Genomic DNA, 23,604 nt, shown 5'->3' with positions numbered 1-23,604 from the left:
AATTACAACAATACTGAATGAACACTTATTTTAACTGAATATAATACATCAATAAAATCAATTTAGCCTCAAATAAATAATGAAACATGTTCAATTTGGTTTAAATCATTCAAAAACAAAGTGTTGGAGAAGAAAGTAAGAGTGCAATATGTGCCATGTAAGAAAGCTAACGTTTAAGTGAGATATATGAGAACATATGAAAGCTGGTGGTTCCTTTTAACATGAGTCTTCAATATTCCCAGGTAAGAAGTTTTAAATTGTAGTTATTATAGGAATTATAGGACTATTTCTCTCTATACCATTTGTATTTCATTAACCTTTGACTATGGGATGTTCTTATAGGCACTTTAGTATTGCCAGTGTAACAGTATAGCTTCCGTCCCTCTCCTCGCTCCTCCCTGGGCTCGAACCAGAAACACAACGACAACAGCAACCCTCAAAGCAGCGTTACCCATGCAGAGCAAGGGGAACAGCCACTCCAAGTCTCAGAGCGAGTGACGTTTGAAACACTATTAGCGCGCACCCTGCTAACTAGCTAGCCATTTCACATCGGTTACACAAGCTTAATCTCGGGAGTTGATAGGCTTGAAGTCATAAACAGCGCAATGCTTGACGCACAACGAAGAACTGCCGGCAAAACACACGAAAGCGCTGCCTACCACCACTCAGTCAGACTGCTCTATCAAATCATAGACTTAGTTATAACATAATAACACCCAGAAATGCGAGCCTTAGGTCATTAATATGGTCGAATCCGGAAACTGTCATCTCGAAAACAAGACGTTTATTCTTTCAGTGAAATACGGAACCGTTCCGTATTTTATCTAAGGGGTGGCATCCATTAGTCTAAATATTCCTGTTACATTGCACAACCTTCAATGTTATGTCATAATTATGTAAAATTCTGGCAAATTAGGCGACCCAAACTGTTGCATATACACTGACTCTGCGTGCAATGAACGAAGTGACACAATTTCACCTGGTTAATATTGCCTGCTAACCTGGATTTCTTTTAGCTAAATATGCAGGTTTAAAAATATATACTTCTGTGTATTGATTTTAAGAAAGGCATTTATGTTCATGATTAGGTACCCATTGGAGCAACGATACGCACCGCATCGATTATGTGCAACGCAGGACAAGCTAGATAAACTAGTAATATCATCAACCATGTGTAGTTAACTAGTGATTATGATTGATTGATTGATAGTTTTTATAAGATAAGTTTAATGCTAGCTAGCAACTTACCGTGGCTTCTTACTGCATTCATGTAACAGGCAGGCTCCTCGTGGAGTGCAATGAGAGGCAGGTGGTCAGAGCGTTGGACTAGCAAACTGTACGGTTGCAAGATTGAATCCCCCGAGCTGACAAGTGGAAAATCTGTCGGTCTGCCCCTGAACGAGGCAGTTAACCCACTGTTCCTAGCCCGTCATTGAAAATAAAAATGTGTTCTTAACTGACTTGCCTAGTTAAATAAAGATTAAATAAAGGTGTAAAAAAAAAGTTGGGCCAAATCGGTGTCCAAAAATATCGATTTCCGATTGTTATGAAAACTTGAAATCGGCCCTAATTAATCGGCCATTCTGATTAATCGGTCGACCTCTAGTATGTAACGTTACCGGTATGTTGGCTAGTTGCTTAATGTTAGTTGGCTACGAATACATCGAACTTGCCAGGCAGTATATTAACTAACTACCCAATATTTATTGACTTGATTATTCTCATACTTGATTATTCTCATAGTGGTATAGTCGTGGTGCGTTTTAATGGACATTGTTAATTGTGGCTATATACTACGATTTCAGAGCACTCTCACGCAGAATAACTAATAAATTTACGAACGCTCAACACCAGTTGAATATGGTCAGGGTCAGTAAACGTTGGCAAAAAAATGCCTAATTCAATTGTTGCCAGCAGCACAGTCAGTCACCAACTCTCTGGATAACATGAAAACAGCCAAACCAGCTCTGGTAGGGCGTGTAAAATGGTCAGAGTGAGGTGTTCTCTCATTTTGTTTCTGGAAGTAGCTAGCCAATGTTAGCCAGTTAGCTTGGGTGCTTGACTGCAGTTGAACGCTCGGATCAACCCTACTCCTCGGCCATAGCGTCCAGTGTGTGCGCTCTGAACACTCTGAGAGCGAAACTGTCACGTTCTGACCTTAGTTCCTTTGTTATGTCTTTGTTTTAGTTTGGTCAGGGCGTGAGTTGGGGTGGGTAGTTTATGTTCATTTTTCTATGTTGCGTTTATGTGTTTGGCCTGGTATGGTTCTCAATCAGAGGCAGGTGTCGTTTGTTGTCTCTGATTGAGAATCATACATAGGTAGCCTTTTCCCACCTGTGTTTTGTGGGTGATTATTTTTCAGTGTCAGTGTTTGTTCCACACAGGACTGTTTCGTTCGTTTAGTTTATTCACGTTGTTATTTTGTATTTCAGTGTTCAGGCAAATAAACATCATGAACACGAACCACGCTGTGCATTGTTCCGATATTTCCTACTCCTCCTTAGACGAGGAGGACCACGATCGTTACAGAAACACTCTGAATTTACGAAGAGACAATCTGACAACGCTCTGGATTTACGAATGCCCAGAGCACACTCTGGCACTCCAGATTGAATTTACGAACACACCCGAAATTGTCAAATGTCTAGTCATTTGTTATGCTAACAAGCTAGCAAGAGGTTGCATAGCAACCGCATCAACTTAGACGGTAGACGGGCGAAGCGCTAGTATGCTCAAGTGAAACGATACTGTCAGTTTACAGTATACTAAAATTAACTAATAGAATGTAGTGTACACTATGTCAGTATGCATATTTGAACACAGCTATGGTGTTTTGTAGTCATATATATATATTTTTTATTTTTCTTAATTACAATGACAGCCTACCCCGACCAATCCCTATCCCGGGACAATGCTGGGCCAATTGTGCGCCTCCCTATGGGACTCCCAATCACGGCCGGTTGTGATACAGCCCAGGATCGAACCAGGGTCTGTAGTGACGCCTCTAGCACTGAGATGCAGTGCTTCAGACGGTTGCGCCACTCGGGAGCAGTTAGTGGAGACATGTCAAGTTTGTTTTAAGATCATTTGCTGGCCATTGTACAGCATAGAGCTTCTCCCAGCGTAGATTAATCTGGAAACATCTGTGTCTCGCTCTTGTTCTCTCTCTAGGGAGTCATTTTGGGAGGCACACTAGAGCATAGCGCTGTGCCTCAGGTCTGTTCTCACTGCTCAGTGTCCATCTACCATTGGGAAAGGGAAAAGAGGGATACCTAGTCAGTTGTACAACTAAATGCCTTCAACTGAATCAGAGAGGTGCGGGGGGCTGCCTTAATCGACATGCACGTCTTCGGCGCCCGGGCAACAGTGGGTTAACTGCCTTGGGATCTGCTGTCTAAGGGACTTGCTGTCTAAGGGATGCATAGAAACCCTAACACCATGATTTAAGATACCTCTGTCTGTTAGTACATTGTCTCTGCTGAACAGCCTCATGGCTACCAGTAGGTAAGCACCTTAAGCTATTGACATTTTGTGGTGATCTTGCTCAATAGGGCGTGTGCCATTTTGATGACTGGCCATTTTACTGCGGTATTGTATTCGCTCTCGCTCTCTCTCTCTCTCCTAATCTCTCTATCTCTATATGTCCTGTTCACTGCTTCTCTCACTCTTTGTCTTTCTTTCTTTCTTTCTTTCTTTCTTTCTTTCTTTCTTTCTTTCTTTCTTTCTTTTTCTTTTTCTTTCTTTCTTTCTTTCTTTCTCAACACTCCCTCTGTAATTAATCAATACACTTTTAAACATTGTATGTGATTTCAAAATACACAGGGAATACCAGCCCTATTCACATAATGACTCCTAATTAGACTTAATGATTAGGTGTTGAACAATGTGAGGCCACAGTCATGAAATCAAGGAGATTTCTTCCTGTGTTGTGTGACGGATTTCCTTCAGCACTCTCTACTGTTAGATAGAGGGGGCGAATGTATCAAGCATTTTAGAGTTGGAGTCCTAGGATCAGGTTCCCTCTGTGTGTGTAATCTTATTCATTGTGATCTAAAAGGCAAAAATGATCCTAGATCAGCACTCCTACTCTGAGACGCATGATAAACACAGCCCATAATTTTAAGTGGTTTTAATGGGCGTTTTCCATTTTGATTTGTTTTATACTTAACCAAACTAGGACTAGACTAACATTGAAGTTGTCCAATATATAGAATTTTTCCTTTATATAGCACTGTAGCAATTTATCATTATAGGATCCATACCATATGTGGATTCATACCAGTATACCTTAAAAGGCAATATATTACCCAGCTCTAACACTAGGTATACATTATGTATGCTCTAGTCTATACAGTACCAGTCAAAAGTTTGAACACCTACTCATCGAAGGGTTTTTCTTTATTTTTACTATTTTCTACATTGTAGAATAATAGTGAAGACATCAAAACTATGAAATAACACATGTAGTAATCAAAACAAGTGTTAAATAGCCACCCTTTGCCTTCATGACAGCTTTGCACACTCTTGGCATTCTCTCAATCAGCTTCATGAGGTAGTCACCTAGAATGCATTTCAATTAACAGTTTTGCCTTGTAAAAAGTTAATTTGTGGAATTTCTTTCCTTGATGCGTTTGAGCCAATCAGTTGTAGGGGTGGTATACAGAAGATAGCCCTATTTGGGAAAATACCAAGTCCATATTATAGCAAGAACAGCTCAAATAAGCAAAGAGAAATGACAGTCCTTCGTTACTTTAAGACATAACAGACAGTCAATCCGGGAAATTTCAAGAACTTTGAAAGTTTCTTCAAGTGCAGTTGCAAAAACCACCAAGAGCTATGATGAAACTGGCTCTCATGAGGACCACCACAGGAAAGGAATACCAAGAGTTACCTCTGCTGCAGAGGATCTGTTCATTAGAGTTAACTGCACCTCAGAAATTCAGCCCAAATAAATGCTTCACAGAGTTCAAGTAAGACACATCACAACATCAACTGTTCAGAGGAGGGAATCAGGCCTTCATGGTTGAATTGCTGCAAAGAAATCACTAAAGGCCAATAAACATGAGCAATGGACATTAGACCGATGGAAATCTGTTCTTTGGTCCGAGTCCAAATTTGAGATTTTTGGTTCCAACCGCATTGTCTTTCTGAGACACATAGCATGTGAACGGATGATCTCCGCATGTGTGGTTCCCACCATGAAGCATGGAGGAGGAGGTGTGATGGTGTGGGGGTTCTTTGCTGGTGACACTGTTGTTGATTTATTTAGAATTCAAGGCAAACTTAACCAGCATAGCTACCACAGTATTCTGAAGCGATATGCCATCCCAACTGGTTTGCACTTAGTGGGACTATCATTTGTTTTTCACCAGGACAATGACCCAACACACCTCCAGGCTGTGTAAGGGCTATATGACCAAGAAGGAGAGTGATGGAGTGCTGCATCAGATGACCTGGCCTCCACAATCACCCGACTTCAACCGAATTTAGATGGTTTGGGATGAGTTGGACCGCAGAGTGAATAAAAAGCAGCCAACAAGTGCTCATCATATGTGGGAACTCCTTCAAGATAGTTGGAAAAGCATTCCAGGTGAAGCTGGTTGAGAGAATGCCAAGAGTGTGCAAAGCTGTCATCAAGGAAAATGGTGGCTACTTTGAAGAATATTAATTATATTTTGATTTGTTTAACACTTTTTTGGTTACTACGTGACTCCATATGTGTTATTTCATAGTTTTGATGTCTTCACTATTATTCTACAATGTAGAAAACAGTAAAAATAAAGAAAAACCCTTGAATAAATAGGTGTGTCCAAACTTTTGATTAGTACTGTACGTGCTAGGAATACATTATGTATGCTCTAGTCTCTACACGCTAGAAGATCTCTTATCTGTGCTGTTATGCGAGTGAGATTCCATCTACTACTCCTTTCTGAGGTTGCCAGGTTGGTGAAATTCGCAGAAGATGCTGAGAATACCATCTCCTCTGTGGTATGAGCTGCCAGGTCCAGGCCAGGCAAAACCTCCATGTGGTCTGCATTTTAATTCATCAACTATTTATGTATATTTGTTCCACTTCATTTAAAATCACTTCTACTCCACATCTGATTCTATAGTCTCACATGCTTGGAATGCGGACACACACATATATACACACACACACACAGTTTTCTGTGGAATCAACCTGTTATAAAAATGATTTAATTAATTTTCATAGTAGATGTAATAGATAAACTCGTTTATTTTCAGCAAACTTAACGTGTAAATATTTGTATGAACATAACAAGATTCAACAACTGATACAAAAACTGACATGTTACTAACAGAAACAGAATAATGTGTCCCTGAACAAAGTCAAAATCAAAAGTAACAGTCAGTATCTGGTGTGGCCACCAGCCTCATTAAATACTGCAGTGCATCTCCTCCTCATGGACTGCACCAGATTTTCCAGTTGTTGCTGTGAGATGTTACCCCACTTTTCCACCAAGGCACCTGCAAGTTCCCGGACATTTCTTGGGGGAATGGCCCTAGCCCTCACCCTCCGATCCAACAGGTCCCAGACGTGCTCAATGGAATTGAGATCCGGGCTCGTCGCTGGCCATGGCAGAACACTGACATTCCTCTCTTGCAGGAAATCATGCACAGAACGAGCAGTATGACTGGTGGCATTGTCATGCTGGAAGGGTCATGTCAGGATGAGCCTGCAGGAAGGGTACCACATGAGGGAGGAGGATGTCTTTCCTGTAACGCACAGCGTTGAGATTGCCTGCAATAACAACAAGCTCAGTCCGATGATGCTGTGACACACCACCCCAGACCATGACGGACCCTCCACCTCCAAATCGCTCCCGCTCCAGAGTACAGGCCTCGGTGTAACGCTCATTCCTTTGACGATAAACTCAAATCCGACCATCACCCCTGGTGAGACCAAACCGCGACTCGTCAGTGAAGAGCACTTTTTGCAAGTCCTGTCTGGTCCAGCGACAGTGGGTTTGTGCCCATTGGCGACGTTGTTGCCGGTGATGTCTGGTGAGAACCTGCCTTTTAACAGGCCTACAAGCCCTCAGTCCAGCCTCTCTCAGCCTATTGGACAGTCTGAGCACTGATGGAGGGATTGTGCGTTCCTGGTATAACTCGGGCAGTTGTTGTTCCCATCCTGTACCTGTCCCGCAGGTGTGATGTTCGGATGTACCGATCCTGTGCAGGTGTTGTTACACATGGTCTGCCACTGCGAGGACGATCAGCTGTCTGTCCTGTAGCGCTGTATTAGGCGTCTCACAGTACGGACATTGCAATGCATTGCCCTGGCCACATCTGCAGTCCTCATGCCTCCTTGCAGCATGTCTAAGGCACGTTAATGCAGATGAGCAGGGACCCTGGGCATCTTTCTTTTGGTGTTTTTCAGAGTCAGTAGAACGGCCTCTTTAGTGTCCTAGGTTTTCATAACTGTGATCTTAATTGCCTACCGTCTGTAAGCTGTTAGTGTCTTAACGACCGTTCCACAGGTGGATGGTCATTAATTGGTTATGGTTAATTTAACAAGTATGGGAATCAGTGTTTTAATCCTTTACAATGAAGATCTGTGAAGTTATTTGGATTTTTACAAATTATCTTTGAAAGATACGGTCCTGAAAAAGGGACGTTTCTTTTTTTTGCCGAGTCTATGTTAATTGCCTTGTAATTGGGCTGTTAAGTAATAAAGATTGCATAGTGTTGCTGGGGTGAGAGTGGGGGTTGATGGTGTGGTGATGGAGTGATGTTGACACTGAAAATTGATAGGGGAAGACAACGGCTTACTCTGGAGTTTATTCTCTTTTCAAAGTTGCCTCTCACCGGGCCATATTAACCAGGGATGAAATGGAAGACTTGTATCGGATGGAAGTATATTTGATTCTGGACATGTTTTGCCAGTTGCTCCAGGCTGCTTATGATATAAAGTCATGCTTATGAAAAGGGGTTACTTGGGTGTTATGGCTGTGGCTTCAGTTCTTAATTTGTCCTTCCCTAAGCAATTTTGAACGTTCAACCTTACTTTTAGCAGGTTATCCACTATACCTCATCTTTATGGGAATATTAGAGCTAATGTTAGCTTCAGTCCCGTCCGCCGCTCATCGCTTTCTCTCCCTTAAGAGGGCTCTATTTTCAGGGCAGTTGATTACTTTGTTTAGCTTTGCCACACTGTGAAATACCCCTGTCCCTCCCCCCGTCTTCTAGCCCTTTTGGGCCAGAGGGGAGGTTTCTTAGCTGTCGCACATGGCTGCATCTGTCATGGGCCCACTTTGCTGTGCTTTCCTCCTCCTTGAGTTCCTCCACATTGTATTTAGACCATGCTCTGCTCCCTCTGCAGAGCGACGGCTAAAGACTGCTGACCTAGAAGGAGCCACAGAGAGAAACAGCCATGACAGAATATTACCAGATCTTAGGGGTCCAGAGAAACACGTCGGCGGAGGACATTAAAAAAGCGTGAGTACCCCGGCATGTTGACGTTAGTAACGTGTGACACTCCGAAGGATGTAGTAGACTAATTATAGAAACGGAGTAGAAACCGATAGAGTGCTAACTGCAAGGCTTTCGAAAGTTTCCACTCTGCGCACTCTTCTTGTAAGCTTGCGGTCACACACACACACACACACACACACACACCCTCTGATCAATGTTCCCTATTGTCATTAGAGAACTGATGAGTCTTGTGCGTATTGTTGTTTTGCCAATAATATGTTGTGAATGACTGACACACACACACACTTTTAAAACGGCATCATGATTGTGAGAGTATGATCTGCCCATTAGTGCTGCTAGGCTTGTGGAATCTAAGGTATGCTCGGTTTTTAGGGTTTGGCTGAACATAAAACTAACTCAATTGTGAAGAATGTTTTTCCCCTATACTACTGTTTTTTTCCCCAGTTTTAGTGTTGACGACAAGGTAAAACAACCATCTTAGTCACTAAATGAATTGAGTAGTGGTAACTTAAACACAATCAGTCATACTAATTCAGTGTTTTTACTTTCATTGTTAGTGCTGACTGTCCTACATTTGACCTTTTGACTAGATAGATACCACCCCAGATAAAGGTCAAAAGGTTAGGTAAATTGTTTAACAACATCTCTCTGATTCAGTTGATACTCTTACCACTGGGCTGCCCACTTCTAACTCCAGTGCCGTCAAAAACTGGATTTTTTTCCTGTATTTTATATGTATTTACACACTGAGCTTGGAATAACACTGTGAAATTGTGAAAATGCACTTTTAGTGTCAGAGCTGTTTGAAAAGACCGCCGGAAATTCCAACCTGTTTTTGTGGGATGGCGTTTTGGCCTGCCTAGTGAAATCAATAGACCAATATGAGAGTTCCAAACCAATTTCAGCTAGTTTTCAATTTCCCCCTCCCCAATCAGACCACTCCCAGACTTTTTTTGGACCATTTTCATTGAAAACAATCACAGTAAGTTACTTAAAAGAGTTGCATATGACCTTTTTTTATTAACTCAATTATTATTGATCGCATACACCACCATTGGATAAGATCAATGAAAACCACAGTTGGCACCTCTGTGATAGTTACTCACACAATGAACTGAAGTAGCTTGCAAACAGTAGCTCTTCTGAGAAATCTTACATGTACAGGAAAAGCACTGAAGGATTTGTAGATAGTGCATTCGAAAGTATTCAGACCCCTTGACTTTTTCCCACATTTTGTTACGTTACAATCCATTCCATTCTAAAATGGATTAAACAATTGTTTTCCCTCATCAATCTATCTACACTCAATACCCCATGATGATTAAGCAAAAACATTTTTTGTTTTTTAATTGTTGCAAATGTATAAAACAACTATATGTATTCAGACCCTTTACTCCGTACTTTGTTGAAGCACCTTTGGCAGCGATTACAGCCTCGAGTCTTCTTGGGTATGACGCTACAAGTTTGGCACACCTGTATTTGGGGAGTTTCTCACATTATTCTCTGCAGATCCTCTCAAGCTGAACAGCTTGAGAACCTCTGAACAGCTATTTTCAGGTCTCTCCAGAGATGTTCGATGGGGTTCAACTCCAGGCTCTGGATGGGCCACTCAAGGACATCGAGACTTGTCCCATATCCACTCCTGCATTGTCTTGGCTGTGTGCTTAGGGTTGTTGTCCTGTTGGAAGGTGAACCTTTGCTCAAGTCTGAGGTCATGAGCGCTCTGGAGCAGGTTTTCATCAAGGATCTCTCTGTCCTTTCCCTCGATCCTGACTAGTCTCCCAGTCACTACTGCTGACATCCCCACAGCATGATGCTGCCACCACCATGCTTCACCGTAGCGATGGTGCCAGGTTTTTTCCAGACTTGATGCTTGGTGTTCAGGCCGAAGAGTTCATTCTTGCTTTCATCAGACCAGAGAATCCTGTTTCTGAGAGTCTTTAGGTGCGTTTTGGCAAACACCAAGTGGGGTGTCATGAGCCTTTTTACTGAGGAGTGGTTTCTGTCTGGCCACTACCATAAAGGCCTGATTGGTGGAGTGCTGCATAGATGGTTGTCCTTCTGTAAGTTTCTCCCATCTCCACAGAGGAGCTCTGTCAGAGTGACCATCTGCTTCTTGGTCACCTCCCTGACTAAGGCCCTTCTCCCCCGATTGCTCAGTTTGGCCTGGCGGCCAGCTCTAGGACGAGTCTTGATGGTTCCAAACTTCTTCCATTTAAGAATAATGGAGACCACTGTGTTCTTGGGGGACCTTCAATGCTGCAGTACCCTTCCCCAGATCTGTGCCTCGACACAATCCTACCTCAGGGCTCTACGGACAATTCCTTCGACCTCATGGCTTGGTTTTTGCTCTGACATGCACTGTCAACTTTGGGACCTTATATAGACATGTATGAGCCTTTTTCCAAATCTTGTTCAATCAATTAAATTTACCACAGGTAGACTCCAATCAAGTTGTAGAAACATCTCATGGATGATCAATGGAAATTTGATGGACTTGGAAATGGGATGCTCAATTTCAAGTCTCATAGCAAAGGGTCAAAATACTTATGTAAAGAAGGTATTTATTATAGAGTATTGTGTGTAGACTGTTTTGTCTAAATTAACCTTAGTGCCTGGACATGTGATGATGTTGCTAAAGTAGTCAAAAATCTAATAGAAAACAACGTTGCTAGCCTTATCATGTTGTCAAATGTATTTTAGAGAGATGGCAATATCATCAAAAATAGCAATGCTAACGTTAGCTAGCTAAAATCCGGTGGCCTCCCTTCAATTATAGCTAGATAGCTAACGTTACACTGCATCTAAAGTCAATCTGGCAACATCGAAATGACAAAAGGTTTTCCTACTAATTATCCTTTTGAATGTCATAGTATTTCCAATCCACTCTAATGCTCTTTTGAAATCTTAGTCAGCGCTCATTGACAATGCATTGAGTAGAACGCTCAGTCAGGCATAAGTTCAAAACGAACGTTAAAAACAATATTGTGACGAAACATGCAACCCATGAATCCAGCCCTAGAGATGACCTCTGAGTCTGGCCCATCCTCTGTTCCTCTGTGTGGCTGTGTGTCTATTGGGCTCTGATCAAAAGTTGTATACTATAAATGGGACAGAGATGCTGTCCCTTGCAGGAAGGGTTTAGTCAGAGAGAATTGCTGATTCAGCACAAACCTCTGTACTGTGCTGTCCTGGACTGCAGAGCCATGGAGTTTACACTGCCTCCCTGAAGTCTCCAACTTCAGTGATTTTTGCAATTCGTTCCAGTCATTGGCAGCAGAGAACTGGAAGGAAAGGCAGCCAAAGGAGGTTTTGTCTTTGGGGATGACTAGTGAAATATACCTGCTGGAGCGTGTGCTACGGGTGGGTGTTGCTATGGTGACCAGTGAGCTGAGATAAGGCAGAGCTTTACCTAGCAAAGACTTATAGATGACCTGGAGCCAGTGGGTTTGGTGACGAATATGTAGCGTGGACCAGCCAACGAGAGCATACAGGTCGAAATGGTGGGTGGTATATGGGGCTTTGGTGACAAAACGGATGGCACTGTGATACACTGCATCCAGTTTGCTGAGTAGAGTGTTGAAGGCTATTTTGTAAATGGCATCGCCGAAGTCAAGGATCGGCAGGATAGTCAGTTTTACGAGGGTATGTTTGGCAGCATAAGTGAAGGAGGATTTGTTGCGAAATAGGAAGCTGATTCTAGATTTAATTTTGGATTGGAGATGCTTAATGTGAGTCTGGAAGGAGAGTTTACAGTCTAGCCAGACACATAGGTATTTATAGTTGTCCACATATTCTAAGTCAGAACCGTCCAGAGTAGTGACGCTAGGCGGGCGGGAGGGCAGGTGCAGGCAGCGATCGGTTGAAGAGCATGCATTTAGTTTTACTAGCGTTTTAAGAGCAGTTGGAGGCCACAGAAGGAGTGTTGTATGGCATTGAAGCTTGTTTGGAGGTTTGTTAACAGTGTCCAAAGAAGAGCCAGATGTATACAGAATGGTGTCGTCTGCATAGAGGTGGATCAAAGAATCACCCTCAGCAAGAGCGAAATCATTGATAAATAAAGACAAAAGAGTCATCCCGAGAATTGAAGGTCCGGACAACAGGCCCTCAGAGTTCAGCGTGTCAAATCGATCTGAGAAGTAGTTAGTGAACCAGGCAAGGCAGTCATTAGAGAAACCAAGGCTGTTGAGTCTGCCGATAAGATTTAGGTGATTGGCAGAGTTGAAGGCCTTGGCCAGTTCGATGAAGACGGCTGCACAGTGCTGTTTTTTATCGATGGTGGTTATGATATCGTTTAGGACCTTGAGCGTGGCTGAGGTGCACCCGTGACCAGCTCAGAAACCGGATTGCATAGCGGAGAATGTATGGTGGGATTCGAGATGGTCAGTTATTAACAACTTCCGGCGCCGACAGAGATGGCCGCCTCACTTCGCATTCCTAGGAAACTATGCAGTATTTTGTTTTTTTATGTGTTATTTCTTACATTGTTACCCCAGGTAATCGTAGGTTTTATTACATACAGTCGGGAGAAACTATTGGATATAATAGCAACGTCAACTCACCAACATTACGACCAGGAATACGACTTTCCCGAAGCGGATCCTCTGTTTTGCCCACCACCCAGGACAATGGATCGGATCCCAGCCGGCGACCCAAAACAACGATGCCGTAGAAGGGGCAGACGGAGCAGTCTTCTGGTCAGGCTCTGTAGATGGGCACATTGCGCACAGCTCCCGAGCATACTACTCGCCAATGTCCAGTCTCTTGACAACAAGGTAGACGAAATCTGAGCTAGGGTAGCCTTCCAGAGAGACATCAGAGACTGTAACGTTCTATGTTTCATAGAAACATGGCTTACTAGAGACACGCTATCGGAGTCGTTACAGCCAGCTGGTTTCTTCACGCATCGCACTGACAAAAACAAGCATCTTTCTGGTAAGAAGAAGGGCGGGGGTGTATGCCTTATGATTAACGAGATGTGGTGTGATCATAACAACATACAGGAACTCAAGGCCTTCTGTTCACATGACCTAGAATTCCTCACAATCAAATGCCAACCAAATCATCTGCATAGAGAATTCTCTTCGATTATAATCACAGCCGCACATATCCCCCCCCCCCCAAGCAGACACATCGATGGCCCTGAACAAACTTCATTTGACTTCATTTGCATTTATTGTAGCTGGGGATTTTAACTAAGGCTAATCTGAAAACAAGGCTCCCTAAATTCTATCAGCATATCGATTGTGCAACCAGGGCTGGCAAAATACTAGATCATTGTTATTCTAACTGCCGCGACGCAAATAAGGTCCCGCAGCCCGCCCTACTTTAGGAAAAGCTGACCACACTCCATTTTGTTGCTCCCTGCCTATAGACAGAAACTAAAACAGGAAGCTCCCGCGTTCAAGTCTGTTCAACGCTGGTCCTACCAATCGTATTCCACTCTTCAAGATTGCTTCGATCACGTGGACCGGGATATGTTCCGCATTGCGGCGAACAACAACATTGATGTATACGCTGATTCAGTGAGCGGGTTTATTAGCAAGTGCATCGGCGATGTCGTACCCACAGCGTCTATTAAAACATTCCCAAACCAGAAACCGTGGATTGATGGCAGCATTCGCGCAAAACTGAAAGCGTGAACCACTGCTTTTAATCAGGCCAAGGTGACCGGAAACATGACCGAATACACACAGTGTAGCTATTCCCTCTGCAAGGCAATCAAACAAGCTAATCGTCAGTATAGAGACAAAGTAGAGTCGCAATTCAACGGCTCGGACATGAGAGGTATGTGGCAGGGTCTACAATCAATCACGGACTGTAAAAGGACAACCAGCCCCATCGTGGACCAGGATGTCTTGCTCCCAGACAGACGAAACTTCTTTGCTCGCTTTGAGGACACTACAGTGCCACTGACACGGCCTGCTACCAAAACCTGCGGGCTCTCCTCCGCTGCAGCCAATGTGAACAAAACATTTAAACGTGTCAACCCTCGCAAGGCTGCAGGCCCAGACGGCATCCCCAGCCATGTCCTCAGAGCATGCGCAGACTAGCTGGCTGGTGTGTTTACGGACATATTCAATCAACCCTTATCCCAGTCTGCTGTCCCCACATGCTTCAAGAGGGCCACCATTGTTCCTGTTCCCAAGAAAGCTAAGGTAACTGAGCTAAATGACTACCGCCCCGTAGCTTTCACTTCCGTCATCATGAAGTGCTTTGAGAGACTAGTCAAGGACCATATCACCTCCACCCTATCTGACACACTAGACCCACTCCGATTTGCATAACGCCCCAACAGGTCCACAGACGACACAATCGCAATCACACTGCACACTGCCCTAACCCATCTGGACAAGAGGAATACCTATGTGAGAATGCTGTTCATCGACTACAGCTCAATATTTAACACCATAGTACCCTCTAAACTTGTCATCAAGCTCAAGACCCTAGGTCTCAACCCCGCCCTGTGCAACTGGGTCCTGGACTTGCTGACGGGCCGCCCCCAGGTGGTGAGGGTAGGTAACAACATCTCCAGCCCGCTGATACTCAACACTGGGGCCCCACAAGGGTGTGTTCTCAGCCCTCTCCTGTACTCCCTGTTCACCCACGACTGCGTGGTCATGCACTCCTCCAACTCAATCATCAAGTTTGCAGACGACACTACAGTGGTAGGCTTGATTACCAACAACGACGAGACGGCCTACGGGGAGGAGGTGAGGGTCCTTGGAGTGTGGTGTTAGGAAAATAACCTCACACTCAACGTCAACAAAACAAAGGAGATGACCGGGGACTTCAGGAAACAGCAGAGGGCGCACCCCCCTATCCACATCGACGGGACAGTAGTGGAGAGGGTAGAAAGTTTTAAGTTCCTCGGCGTACACATCACGGACAAACTGAAATGGTCCGCCCCCACACAAACAGTGTGGTGAAGAAGGTGCAACAGCGCCTCTTCAACCTCAGGAGGCTGAAGAAATTTGGCTTGTCACCAAAAACACAAACTTTTACAGATGCACAATCGAGAGCATCCTGTCGGGCTGTATCACTGCCTGGTAAGGCAACTGCTCCGCCCCTCTGGCTCTCCAGAGGGTAGTGAGGTTTGCACAACGCATCACCGGGGGCAAACTACCTTCCCTCCAGGACACCTACACCACCCAATGTCACAGGAAGTCCAAAAATATCATATAGCTGCGGGGGGTGCAGAGCTGTTGGCTGCGGTTGGAGTAGCCAGGTGGAAAGCGTGGTCAGCCGTAGAGAAAGGAGGTGCTCTTATTCTCCATGGACTTTACAGTGTCCCAAAACTTTTTGGAGTTAGTGCTGCAGGATACAAATTTCTGTTTGAAAAAGCTAACCTTTGCTTTCCTAACTGCCTGTGTATATTGGTTCCTAACTTCCCTGAAAAGTTGCATACCGCGGGTACTATTCGAAGCTAGTGCAGTGCACCACAGGATGTTTTTGTGCTGGTCAAGGGCATTCAAGTCTGGAGTGAACCAAGGGCTATATCTGTTCTTAGTTCTACATTTTTTGAAAGGGGCATGCTTATTTAAGATGGTGAAGAAGGCACTTTTGAAGAACAACCCTGTAAGCAGTTAACAAGGTATTACAGCAACCCATGCTTTGGTTTTGTTTACCTGGCCACTGATTCAAATGCTAACTTTTTTGTTGTTGCATTTGTGGCACAAATCCAATGCATGTCAATGGTACCTATATTAGCATTTCCTCACTTCATATCCAAATCATCTATAGGTAATGTCATTGAGTTGCACAATACCTTTTTAGATGCTTCAGGATGATTTGGACATGATGTGTGAAAATGCTAATATAGATACCATTTAACTTGCGGATGTGTGCCTCACATGCTGAAAAGTTTTAGCATTTGAAACAGTGGACAACAAAACCAGTGCATGGATTGCTGTTATGCCTTGTCCATCGACTGAGGAAACCAGAAATAAATCATCTAGAACAACACCATCTAATGGTCAACCTACTAATAGCAGAATGTAGGATGGGACATAAACATAACTTAAATGACTAATTTCTCTGAACAGGAACCCCCGCACCCCACCCCACCCCCACCACCAAATTCACTGGGAATTCATTACATAGGATGAAGACCAATACTCCGAGCTGGATCTCCATACTACTTGGCAGACATAGAGAACTGATACTATATTCTTGTGGGGTTGGCGTGGCGTGTCCGTGGAAGGTTTCTTTAATTTATTTGGATTTGTCATGTCTGACTCATTGGATGTTGGGTACTATATTTATTGAATATTAAATTAATCCTATACATTTTAAAATAGCCCAATCAATTAGTAATCAATTAGCTTAGTTTCTCAGAGATCAATTTGTTTTACAAAATAATGTTACAGGAATGCTTATCTTAAATGTTTCTAACAACAGGAAAGAAATTCAATCGGAGATGGTGGGTGTCAAACCTCTTACTTGTGCTTTTTTAGGTGTATGACCAATGTGAGTCTTTCTGTGTGTAGATGATGATGTAATATAGTAGTGCTGAGCGATTAACTGAAATTTCGGTTATTTTTCATTTTGGCCGACGTCGGTTAAATTATTTGAATTCCATTGTAGTAGGGAGTTGTAGTTTCTAACAGTCCAATATTCTACATAGCTTAGCACATAACACGTTGTAATTAACTACAATGACCATAATTCATTGCGCATCTACTTTCCCGGTCTGTGTTTATTTTACGACTGCTACTACGGGAAGAGAGAAGAGTGCGCGATCGTGAGGTGATAAAGAGAGCAGCTGTTGTATTTCTACCTGAAATACATTTGTCAGGGATGGGCAACTTTGATGGGGGTGGGGGCCACAAAAAAAACAGAACTCATCATGAGCTGCGTTGCCACATCTATTACCTCCCCTGTTTTTAAAGCAAGTTTGCTGCAATTATACACATTTTGCCAAGGGGTGGAGAGAAGAATTTTCCCATGGGGCAGAGAGAAGTGTGCAGTTTCACAGCTAATTTCCTCCAATTCTACACATTTGGCCATAGGAGGCAAATGTTTACAGTTGAATAAAGCTGATGATCGATGGGCCCCACCCGGGCTGTAATTCGACCATGTTACTACAAGTTTAGATAGTCTAGCAGCCAGCTAATTTACCGATCTAAAACCATTTTAGCGTACATGGGCTAATGGAGTGACTGCTGATGCACAACCAAATTTGTAAATTGCACCTTGTGTATTCTAACTCTCAACTGTAAGCCAGCACCAGTTGCCCATCACTGATCTAACTGATTTGATAGTTGGTATTCAGCAGTCATAAAAGTATACCTTATTTTCTTTGAAGAACTACAAAATAGGGATTTTGCCAGACAGCATATGCACCAGCTCTACAGAGATGAGATGATTTCGAATGAAAACATAGTCATCAGATAAAACAAATGTAATATACACAACTGAAATATTGAATTTAATGGTTAAGCAGTAATGCACAGTCATTACCATCTTGGGAAATGTATTAATAGTTTTACTCTGTTACAGCATTCAACCCACATAACGCATAGTGCATATCAAATGATCGAAATCGAAAACCGTGATTACTTTTAAATAATCGAACCAAAATTGAACCGATCTCAAAAGGCACTAGTCGCTCAGCACTATAATGTAGAGTGCATGTATTTCTGCCATACTGTAGGTACAGAAAGCTAGCACTCAAGTGGCATCCAGACAAGAACCCTGACAACAAGGAGGACGCAGAGAGAAAGTTCAAAGAGCTTTCAGAAGCCTATGAGGTCCTGTCAGACGGTAAGAGCCCCCCCCCCCACACACAGTTTAAATGCTAAAATAAAATCAAAAGCTATCGTACATGTCCGGCATCACGGATACCAATACCACATCCGGTTGTAAAATAAAATAAAAAATATCAAGACATTTTATGGAGAAATGCTCACTGCTAATATAATAATGAGTGATTGCGACTTGTTATGATCTGGTGTCTAGAAATGTATGCTAGCTAGGTACACATAAGTGGTGTCTTTCTGCTATACACATTGTATTGCATGTGTCCGAGGTGACCTATTTTAAGAAATGCCATTAGTTTGTGTCGAGAAAGTTTAAAGATCTTTGATAGGAAGATGAGCGATTGAAAAGGGGCGGCAGGTAGCCTAGTGGTTAGAGCATTGGGCCTAGTGGTTAGAGCATTGATAGTAACTGAAAGGTTGCAGCGTTCTATCACGTGACACTACATCTACAATTTTAATTGGCTAATGCTTAACCTTGAACTTAAACGTTTTCTAATGTTTGCAAGTATGGCCCTTAGTTGTCACACAAACATATGATCAGTCACGTGTTGCTGCCAGATAGTGAACACACATCACTGTCTTGTTTGTTTGTCCAGAAAGGACCTGTTTGTCTGTCTGTTTCAGGACCAAAAATTATGAAATGTACTTGAGGTAGTGTGTGCCCCAAACGGCACCCTATTTACGATGTAGTGCACTACTTTTGATCAGGGCTCTGGTCAAATGTAGTGCACTGCATAGGGACTAGGGTGCCGTTTTGGACACCGTTATAGGCCTGAGAGCACAACGGACAACTGTAATGTCTTGATTTAGTTGTTCCTGTTATGTACTGTTCACCCGGCAACAGCAGCTAAAACCAGACCAGAAATTGTTATGTCAGGGCTGTTTGAGCTGTGGAGCACACACACTTCAACTTTCCTCTTTTGGTTCTTGTACAAGCCTTTGAGTAGTCTCTCTTGTTGTCATTCGGCTTGTTTCGTCTATCAAGTTCTGGGGTGGTAATTTAGGACTTTTATGGAAATGGCCTTGAACTTGGGCAGCGACGCTCTGTCCACTAACTCCCATGGCTTGTCAGCACTGTGCACCCTCCAATGTCTTACTATGGCTCTTCCCAGCATTTAATCCCCCTTTTTCTTATTTTCCTTATTTTCCTTTTCACTAGCAAACAAGAGGAACCTGTATGACCAATATGGTAAAGAAGGCCTAACAGGAAGCGGAGGGCGAGGAGGTAAACATTGAACATTACTCCTTGACGTTTTGATAGGCTTATCTAGGAGATATGGAGGTTATAAATGAATATAAAAGGACAGTATTTTATGATATGACACAATGTCTGAAATACCACATAAAGCAAACATGCCAAGGAGATGTGTATTTTCTTCTACCAATGTACAGCTCTATGGGGTCAACTTCAGTGTTTTACCATAAATCTGACAGGGCAATTACCGACCTCTCTTTTTTTGTTGTTGGGGGGGGGGGTGTGTCTGACTTTCAACTAAGCCATTACTGCGAGGCATTAGCTGTCAACTAAGTGTCATGCTACCGTCATAGTGCCCTTGAATAATTGAACTATGTTCAGATCGCCGTGTGCGCTTGTATGACCAGGAATATGTTGCTTTACCATCGCTCAATAACTCTTGTTGGAAATGTAGTTGATGATTCTGTCTCTTTCTCCCAGGAGGGCATTATCACAACGCAGATCACTTCGGTGGTGGGTTCACATTCCGTAATCCAGAGGACGTCTTCAGGGAATTCTTCGGGGGACGAGATCCATTTGCAGATTTCTTCGGTAAGTCTCTCCACTGAGGCCAGAGTGAGCGAGTGTGAGCAAGAGACCTCACTATGGCTTGAATAACTGAAGCAGGCATTGAGATTAAGTTTATCAACGGCTTTCTCAAGCGGTCTGCTTTTTAATTCCTGGCACATTCCTGACCTTTTCGCTGTCAGATGCCCACAACTAATTGCAGTTTTAAACCCCTGTGGACATGCTACTAATTGTGCACACATCTAGGTCAGCCTAGCTGGCTGGATAAGAGAGATTGGGCTGTTTGCTGCTCTGCCTGAGTGTTATATAGACGATATATATATATATATATATATATATATATATATATATAAAGTATAGTAGATTCGGCTATTTCATCCACACCTTTTGCTGACAAGTTTATAAAATTGAGTATGCAGCCATGCAATCTCCATAGACAAATAAATGACCTTACTGAAGAGCTCCGTGACGTCATAGGATGCCATCTTTCCAACCAGTCAGTTTGTAAAATTTCTGCCCTGCTAGAGCTGCCCCTGTCAACTGTAAGTGCTATTATTGAAATGGAAACTTCTAGGAGCAACAACGGCTCAGCTGCAAAGTGGTTGGCCACACAAGCACAAAGAATGGGACTGGCGAAGGCTGAAGCGCGTAGCTCTTAAAAATCGCTTGTCTTCTGTTGCAACACTCACTATCGAGTTCCACACTGCTTCTAGAAGCAACGTCAGCACATGAACGGTTCGTCGGGAGCTTCATGAAATGGGCATCCATGGGCAAGCAGCCGCACACAAGCCTAAGTTCACCATGTACAATGCCAAGCATTGGCTTAAGTGGCGTAAAGCTCGCCGCCATTGTACTATGGAGCAGTGGAAACGCATTCTCTGGAGTGATGAATCATGCTTCACCATCTGGCAGACGGACGGACGGATCTGGGTTTGACGGATGCCAGGAGAACACTACCTGACCAAATGCAGAGTGTCAACTGTAAAGTTTGGCGGAGAAGGAATAATGGTCTGGGGCTGTTTGTCATGGGTCTTGCTAGGCCCCTTATTTCCAATGAAGGGAGATCTTAACGCTACACCATACAATGACCTTCTAGACGATTCTGTGCTTCCAACTTTGTGGCAACAGTTTGGGGAAGACCCTTTCCTGTTTCAGCATGACAATGCCCCCATGCACAAAGCGAGGTCCATACAGAAATGGTTTGTCGAGATTGGGGTGGAAGATCTTGATTTGCCTGCACAGAGCCCTGACCTCAACCCGATCGAACACCTTTAGGATGAATTGGAACACTGCGAGCCAGGCCTTATTGCCCAACATCAGTGCCCGACCTCAATAATGCTCTTGTGGCTGAATGGAAGCAAGTCCCCACAGCAATGTTCCAACATCTAGTGGAAAGCCTTCCCAGAAGAGTGGAGGCTATTATAGCAGCAAAGGGGGGGACCAACTCCATATTAATGCCCATGTCATGATTCAGGGGAAGGTGAGGTAGCCTGGACCCTTGATTAGATACACACATACCCATACATTTTAGCCTAACTGTGGGGTAGCCTGACTCTCAGGACTGTGCTCAGAGTGCCCTCTAGCCTAACTTTGTAGTAGCCTGGGTGTGACTCAGGACGTTAGCAGTCAGTTGACCCTTCCTGTATGTTATTAGTCTTAGCAGGATCCCAGGCTGCTGCTGACAGACTGACCCAGCACCAGCTGGCATAATGACAGCCAACCATACAATAACCACACCTCTGGCTACAGGCTGGGTACTGTATAGCCATAGGCTTTAGTTTCAAATGTAAACCCCCATTGCATCCTTTTAGAGTCCCTTTCCAAGCACAGACTGGAGAGCATGGATGTTCTGGGTTCAAGTTTTACGAGCAGACAGGGACACCTACCTGAGCCAGGACCGTAGTAGTGTTCTGTGCCATCAGCCTACTATCCTCTTACTGAAAGCATTGAGGACATGCTGTCTGATGCTGGACACTGCCATCATGGGAGTAAACAGCAACAGCTGTCCTCTGCACTCAGTCTGTGCTTGCATCCAAACTGGCACCCTATTTTCTACAGAGTGCACTACTTTTGCCCCAAAACTATATAGGCCCTGGTCAAAAGTAGTGTGCTTTAAAGGGAATATGGTGCCATTTGGGACGCAACCTGTGTTTGAAAGATACACTGGGCATTTATACTCTGTAGAGTCATGATACATGGAAATGCAAACATCAACGTGGAAGTGTTTGCCTTTTCCTCAGATACAGGAAAAGCATCCAGCCTTTTCTAGTCTTATTTGTCAGAGCCATTTGTGTTTATGAAAGCGTTTCATCTTGTTAATTTAAACCAGGATGTTTTAACATGCACTTCCCGGACACTCATAAACCACACGCATTTGAGTGTTATTGTAACCTCCTCACCTCACATGTTTCATATGTTTACACACACACACACACACACACACACACACACACACACACACACACACACACACACACACACACACACACACACACACACACACACACACACACACACACACACACGTGTCTGCTGCTATTGCAACTGCTGCCAAGTTGTTTTTAATACGGAAGCTATTTTTGAAAGCATTACGGCTGAATGATGTAGGCTGTCCTATCCGTCCATTTTCTGAGGCTCGCCTCCATATTTAGAGCTCTGAACCGCAGATGCCTCGCAGTCATTTGTTATAAATAAGTATAAATCAAGGGACAACAAGATAAGAAGATGGGCCTGGAGGTTCAAGGGCTTTAATCCTAGATCTTAAATTATGTTAAGGTAAATCCCATTAGAAACATCTTCCAGATTTGGGTGAGCTTGGGATGGGCTGGCATTCTCCTTAAGGTCCATAGGAGTATCAATTCAGTGTGCAGGATGCAACTCTAGAGAAGTCGTCAACTAAACTATATCCTCTTCCTAACATGTCTAAGATATTAAACCACAATATCAAATAGATGGTCTGTGTGAACTGTGGAGATCGAAACATCTAACTGAAAGACATTACTCCTATTACTCTTACGTTCACAACACATATTCAAGAATTTACTTTTGTAATTGCAAACGTTTTATTTAATTGACTGTTTTTCTGAATGTAAATACCTTCCTAGAATAATTCCGGATCACAGCTCATTGTCCTTCACCTTAAACTCAAACCTCCAATGCCAATAGCAAAGACATGGCGATTCAACACAATGTTACATTGAGATAAGGAGTTTACCTCATATCTCAACACAGACATGATTTAGGAAATAAATGTAGCCAATGAAGTATGCCCAACTGTTGTCTGGGTAGCTCTTAAACATACATGAGCAGTTGCATCGTGTCTTACTCTTCACATAAGAAAAGACCCATAAAAAAAAATTAAAAAAATACTAGAAGAAGAAAATCCATGACATAGAAATGTTGACACCCTTCAACAGTTGAGCACCTTGAAGCTTGAACATAACACACAGTAAACCCCCGTTCTGCAGAGATTGCTGCTTTGAAATCCAAGCAACAATATGTTGAGCAAGGTGAAAGGTGAAAGGGAAAAGGTCCATACAGGTCATACAGAAATGGTCATACAGAAATGGTTTGTCGAGCTCGGTGTGGAAGAACTTGACTGGCCTGCATCGAACACCTTTGGGA

The 23,604-nt window shown here is 43.3% G+C and overlaps 1 protein-coding gene across 11 annotated transcripts in view; it reads left to right on the top strand.

Annotated features, from left to right (window-relative positions):
• The window catches only part of LOC112215628 (dnaJ homolog subfamily B member 6), a 64,994-nt gene that overhangs the window by 16,223 nt on the left and 25,167 nt on the right, over positions 1–23,604 (top strand). For all 11 annotated transcript variants that reach the window (XM_042299144.1, XM_024374809.2, XM_024374807.2 and 8 more), the window contains exons 2-5: positions 8,345–8,460; positions 18,113–18,222; positions 19,378–19,443; positions 19,894–20,004. In XM_042299144.1, coding sequence (XP_042155078.1) covers positions 8,396–8,460; positions 18,113–18,222; positions 19,378–19,443; positions 19,894–20,004 — 352 coding nt within the window. In that variant the 5' untranslated portion in view covers positions 8,345–8,395. The remainder of the gene's footprint in view (positions 1–8,344; positions 8,461–18,112; positions 18,223–19,377; positions 19,444–19,893; positions 20,005–23,604) is intronic.

The sequence above is a fragment of the Oncorhynchus tshawytscha genome, linkage group LG16 (assembly GCF_018296145.1).
Source record: "Oncorhynchus tshawytscha isolate Ot180627B linkage group LG16, Otsh_v2.0, whole genome shotgun sequence".
Lineage (NCBI taxonomy): Eukaryota > Metazoa > Chordata > Actinopteri > Salmoniformes > Salmonidae > Oncorhynchus > Oncorhynchus tshawytscha.
The sequence above is the reverse complement of the archived record's forward strand: the minus strand, read 5'-3'. Positions and strand labels throughout refer to the sequence as shown.